Source organism: Haematobia irritans, chromosome 1 (genome assembly GCF_050003625.1).
Source record: "Haematobia irritans isolate KBUSLIRL chromosome 1, ASM5000362v1, whole genome shotgun sequence".
Taxonomy (NCBI): domain Eukaryota; kingdom Metazoa; phylum Arthropoda; class Insecta; order Diptera; family Muscidae; genus Haematobia; species Haematobia irritans.
The window spans coordinates 94,483,934-94,489,933 of NC_134397.1; the positions used below are offsets into that span (position 1 = coordinate 94,483,934).

The window sequence follows — 6,000 nt, forward strand, 5'->3', positions numbered from 1 at the left end:
GTTTGAACAGGATTCATGAGGATACTGTAGCTGAAGCGGTGAGAAGCTAAAGGGTGATTTGTTAAGAGCTTGATAACTTTAAAAAAAAAAAAACGCATACAATTTGCAAAATCTCATCGGTTCTTTATTTGAAACGTTAGATTGGTCCATGACATTTACTTTTTGAAGATAATTTCATTTAAATGTTGACCGCGGCTGCGTCTTAGGTGGTCCATTCCGAAAGTCCAATTTTGGGCAACTTTTTCGAGCATTTCGGCCGGAATAGCCCGAATTTCTTCGGAAATGTTGTCTTCCAAAGCTGGAATAGTTGCTGGCTTATTTCTGTAGACTTTAGACTTGACGTAGCCCCACAAAAAATAGTCTAAAGGCGTCAAATCGCATGATCTTGGTGGCCAACTTACCGGTCCATTTCTTGAGATGAATTGTTCTCCGAAGTTTTCCCTCAAAATGGCCATAGAATCGCGAGCTGTGTGGCATGTAGCGCCATCTTGTTGAAACCACATGTCAACCAAGTTCAGTTCTTCCATTTTTGGCAACAAAAAGTTTGTTAGCATCAAAAGATAGCGATCGCCATTCACCGTAACGTTGCGTCCAACAGCATCTTTGAAAAAATACGGTCCAATGATTCCACCAGCGTACAAACCACGCCAAACAGTGCATTTTTCGGGATGCATGGGCAGTTCTTGAACGGCTTCTGGTTGCTCTTCACTCCAAATGCGGCAATTTTGCTTATTTACGTAGCCATTTAACCAGAAATGAGCCTCATCGCTGAACAAAATTTGTCGATAAAAAAGCGGATTTTCTGCCACTGATTTTGGTAATAAAATTCAATGATTTGCAAGCGTTGCTCGTTAGTAAGTCTATTCATGATGAAATGTCAAAGCATACTGAGCATCTTTCTCTTTGACACCATGTCTGAAATCCCACGTGATCTGTCAAATACTAATGCATGAAAATCCTAACCTCAAAAGAATCACCCTTTACAAGGTTAATCCTGTTCTCGGAGTCCGTCCACCGCCCATAGCACCGGAGGAAAGAGACCTCCCACGGCATACTAGGGTAGTTTTAGCCCAGTTAAGATCAGGCAAGTGCAGCCGCCTCAATTCCTATTTATCAGTGATTGATAGCAGCGTAGCTGACGTATGTCCAATTTGCAACCAAGGGTCACACGACATGCGTAATCTTTTCTCTTGCCCAGCTAAACCAACCCGACTTACCGCCAGGTCACTTTGGACGCACCCCACCTTAGTCGCAGAGTTCCTCGATCTGGCCACAAGCAGAAGTACCAAAGCGTATAACATAAAAATGAATGAAATCACAATAAACTGTTACAACAACAACAACAAAATGTCAACTTAAGTGACCTGTCATTTTAGTTTGACTTTCTAAATATCATGGAGTGTACACACGTTTGCTCGTGACTTTACCTTTAATTAATATGCCTTGGGATATCGTATACGACTGTTTTCGACGTGGTGGTTGAGAAAACTTTTGTTGGAATAAGGATTTTTGTTTTTGATAACATTCAACTTGAAATTTAAGAATTGAAAATATTGTTTTTGTAGAAGACAGACTACCTCTCTTATTCTATCAAGGTTGAATTGTAGCATTTATTAAGCGTTTGTGTCCATTGGGAGTCGGGAACTCGTACGGAACTATTGTCACCCTGTTGTCGTCTTATTGCCTTATGATGTACGTCGTATGACTTAGTTTAGGGAACAATGTTTTTCCAGCTGATAGTAATTCCAAATCAACACCACTGAAAAAGAAAATGTTCGCGAATACTAATGAACAGTTCAGGAATAGCACATACAATGTGCTGCAAAGAACTGGTGATAGTCTTCAAAGATCTAATGTGTTAGCATATGAAGCAGAGCAAATTGGCACTGAGGTAAAATCAGTTTTGGGCTTAATTTAATTTAGTACAATGGTAAAATTTTCTTGTTCAGTAGTAAATTCTTAACAGGTTGGCTGATAAGTCCCCGGTCTAACAAAGAAAAACACATTTTTTTTTATCAAAATTCGTTTTTATTATTCAACATAGTTCCCTTAAACAGCGATTCAACGATTATAAAGACCTTCCAATTTTTTGATACCATTTTGGTAGTACTCCTTCCGTTTTGCCTCAAAATAAGCCTCAGTTTCGGCTATCAACTCTTCATTGCAGCGTTCTCAATGACTTGTGGCACGGTGCGTTGTCTTGGTGGAACAACACTTTTTTCTTCTTCATATGGGGCCATTTTGCTGCAATTTCGACCTTCAAACGCCCCAATAACGCCATATAATAGTCACTGTTGATGGTTTTTCCCTTCTCGAGATAATCGGTAAAAATTATTCCATGCGCATCCCAAAGAGACGGTTCACCGGTCGCTGTCCACTCAGCCGACTGTCGGTTGGACTCAGCAGTGTAGTGATGGAGCCATGTTTCATCCATTGTCTCGCTCAGAATCATCAACACGTTGTTTTTGGTCAAATGTGAGCTCGCGCGGCACTCATTTTGCACAGAGCTTCCGCATATCCAAATATTGATGAATGATATGACCAACACGTTCCTTTTATATCTTTAAGGCCTCTGCTATTGCGATCAACTTCATTTTATGGTCATTCAAAATCATTTTGTGGATTTTTTTGATGTTTTCGTTTTGGGCTTAATTTAATTTAGTACAAATGGTCCAATTTTCCTTAATTAATGAATTCCTTAATATCTTATCTACTTTAGTCGAAGTGGTCCGATTGGTCAAATTTGCCAGGTTGTAGACTTTTCGATTCTAAACACAGATGTGATATACCACTTTTTGTCGGAAAGACCTATTTTCGGAGTTACAGGCCCTTAAGTTTTCATTATCACGAAGATTGATTTAGTATCCATCTCACATTATCATCCTAAACGTAATATATTTAGAATAACATGGACCCGGAGAGGTCCTGTGTTCGCATGAGCCCACTTTCGACACTGTCGGATAGGTGGCCGAAGACCGGCCACCTATCTCCTTTGGTTTCGCGTTGACCTACTGTGGACCCAGTCTATAGGAGAAAGTCTCAAACCCCGGCCGAAGGCGTGCCACCTATACGCAAATTTTCAAGGGTCGTGCCACCTATACGCCAATTTTCAAGTATCGAAATTTACGCTCTTCCGACAAAATTTGTACTCTCTCTAAAATGTACTATTTTTACCAAAAACGCTATTTCATTCATTTCATGAAAAATTGCTGCCAGAATTAACAAAAATATTAAGGAAAATACATATTTGCAGGTGTGGATATCTCGAAAACTAGGCTTTTCCGACAAATTTTTACTTAACATTTTGGCTTTAAAATCCGCTCTCCTGCACTCAAAAAAATTTGTTTTGTTTCTAACAACGTTTGCTAAAGTAGCTTTGTTCCATCGAAATCATCACTCACCACATATTAAAAAAAGTGACAAAGTATTTATGGCTCTTACTGAACTTAATATTTAACTTACTGGACTTAATATACTTAAAAGCAGCATCACCTTTAAAAAGGAATGAAGTATTTTATTATCATGTTTTTATGGAAAAGGAATAAATAGTAGACCTATGTATTCCTTAAATGGGATTCTCAAAATTTAGGGGTTTAATTTGTCTCAAAACGCTTCTTATATGTTATTCAACATAGGCATCTTATATTACTATCTTTCGATTTTTCAAAGTGTATCCTTTCTTTTATAGGTGCTAGCTGATTTAGGAGAACAGCGAGAATCTCTTTTACGTTCTACTCGACGGATTGAAGATGCTAATGAAGATCTTTCCAAAGCACGTAGAATTATACGAAAGCTTCAACGCGAATTTATATATAACAAATTGTTGTTGTCTCTCATAATTTTTTTTGAATTAGCAATATTGACAGGATTAATTATAATCAAATTTATACAATAATATTCACCTTTCTATTTGTTATGAATCCCCATGAAACCGTCGTGGCTATATGTTTTTTCAAATAATATAATGTTAGGGCCACAAGAAAATATGAGTACATAAAGTAATATCGGAATTTGTCGATGATAACATCAGACCACACACAATCGTATTTGTATATGTATATTTTGTGGGTTTATTTATTTTATAGTTTCACATTACAGTACGAGTATGTGATTCTAGTTAATTAAACAACATATGTTTGGTACCTTGTAGCGAAATAAGGATAAATAACTTGTAAGCAAAAAAGAAAAATAATAGTAATTAACACCAAAACAAAATATATATCGTTTAAACAATGTTTAAAAAGGGTCTGTATTTCTGCAGGACGAGAGGTATATAGGAAAACTACATTCAGAAAATAATCGGTAAACACAAATGTTCTTCCAAATTTCAGTACGCTGAGGACGTACTATGGTTATATATTTTATTTATTTTGTTTGCATACCCTACAACATTAAATCTTTTAGTTATTGTATGTGATTTATATTGGTTTAATTAAAGAATATAAAATTTTTAGATAAAAACAAAATATGTATGCAAATTTTAAAAAATAAGTACAAGAAATATACCATATAATATAGTTGAATAGAATAATAGAATATATAATATAGTTGAATAGAAAATAGAAATTAAAATTTTGCACAGAATTATACTTACTGGAAATATATGAATGCATAATAATCTTTACAAAAAACAAAAATAAATAAATAAATAAATAAAAAATAATTAATTAGTTAAAAGTGTTATTTTTAAATTATCTATGTAATGCTTTTTTGAAAGAGTATGCGTTGCTGATTGTATTTTGGATCGTGTTCCAAAGACGGACGGAATTTATGAGGAATTGCGATTCACAAAGTAGTAATTTATGTCGTATCCGAACTATAACAATCCTTCTGCTAGAATTGGATAAGAAAATTCTTTCCGTGGATGAGAAAATTGTAGTTCACGATGAGAAACTTCTACACCTGGAGAAAAAATGGCTGACCTCGAAATTAAAGGTGGACCAGTGCGCGTTATCGAGGGCTCGAAAACCAAACCTCCTGTTTTCGATGGCTCAACTTCATTTGATGTATTCAAATTCCAATTCGAAATGGTTGCTTCTAGAAATTTATTGAACGACAATGACAAAGTAATTGAACTTCTATTGGCATTAAAGGTCAATGCCGCTGATGTGATACAAAGCATTTCCGCTGCCTCTAGAAATAATTATAATGAAGTAATAGCGGCACTTCAACGTAAGTACGGCGGAGAACATAAGCCAGACATCTTCAGAATGGAATTAAGAGGAAGAGTCCAGAAATCAAATGAGACTCTACAAGACTTTGCAACTGAGGTTGAGCGGTTGGTGCTTTTGACATATCCAGGAGAAGGCCATCCACTTGTGGACCGCATTAAGATTGAGACCTTTGTGAATGGAATTAGAGACCCAGATATAAAATGCGCAACATATGCGTCACAAAAGGCTACATTTGCAGAGACCGTAACATTTGCACTTGCACAAGAGACTGCGAGATTGCTGGCACGACCCCAAATTCACAAGGTACGCAGAGTGGAGACCGATCAAGATGAATCAAAATCCGTGATTGAATCAGTAAAAGAGGCTTTTAAGCAGGCTATGAAATGTTATAACTGTGATAAGCCCGGACATCTTGCCCGAGAATGTAAAGCACGACGCAAGCGGTCAAGATCAACATCCCCATCAGGCAATCACCACAAAATGGTGATCTCACATTCAAGTGAGTCACCTTTAAACTAAATCGAGCTAGTTCAGCGGGGCAAGAGCTGGCTCCCACAGATGATGGCCCCACAATCTCTATAGCAATAGTTCAACAGAGAAATAACAATTTGGCTATTGGGGTGGTATTAATGGCGATAAGCGTACCTTGACGGTAGATACTGGTGCATCGAAATCTATCATTAGATCTGATTTAGTAAAAGGGAAAGTTACACCGCTGATTGGAGTTAGACTACTTACTGCTACAGGGGAACCAGCAACCGTATATGGAAAGGTTCCTGTAAAGTTAACCATTGCGAACAAATCCGTAAATTATGAATTCATTGTG

General features: G+C 37.0%; 1 protein-coding gene across 1 annotated transcript; it reads left to right on the forward strand.

Moving 5' to 3' along the window:
• Nucleotides 1-1,707: 1,707 nt before the first annotated feature.
• On the forward strand, nucleotides 1,708-4,677 carry Vti1b (Vesicle transport through interaction with t-SNAREs 1b). The gene is made up of 2 exons (XM_075291159.1): nucleotides 1,708-1,891; nucleotides 3,689-4,677. Exons 1-2 carry the CDS (start codon nucleotides 1,772-1,774, stop codon nucleotides 3,893-3,895), a joined length of 327 nt encoding a protein of 108 aa, XP_075147274.1. The 5' UTR covers nucleotides 1,708-1,771; the 3' UTR covers nucleotides 3,896-4,677.
• The last annotated feature ends 1,323 nt before the right edge of the window (nucleotides 4,678-6,000 follow it).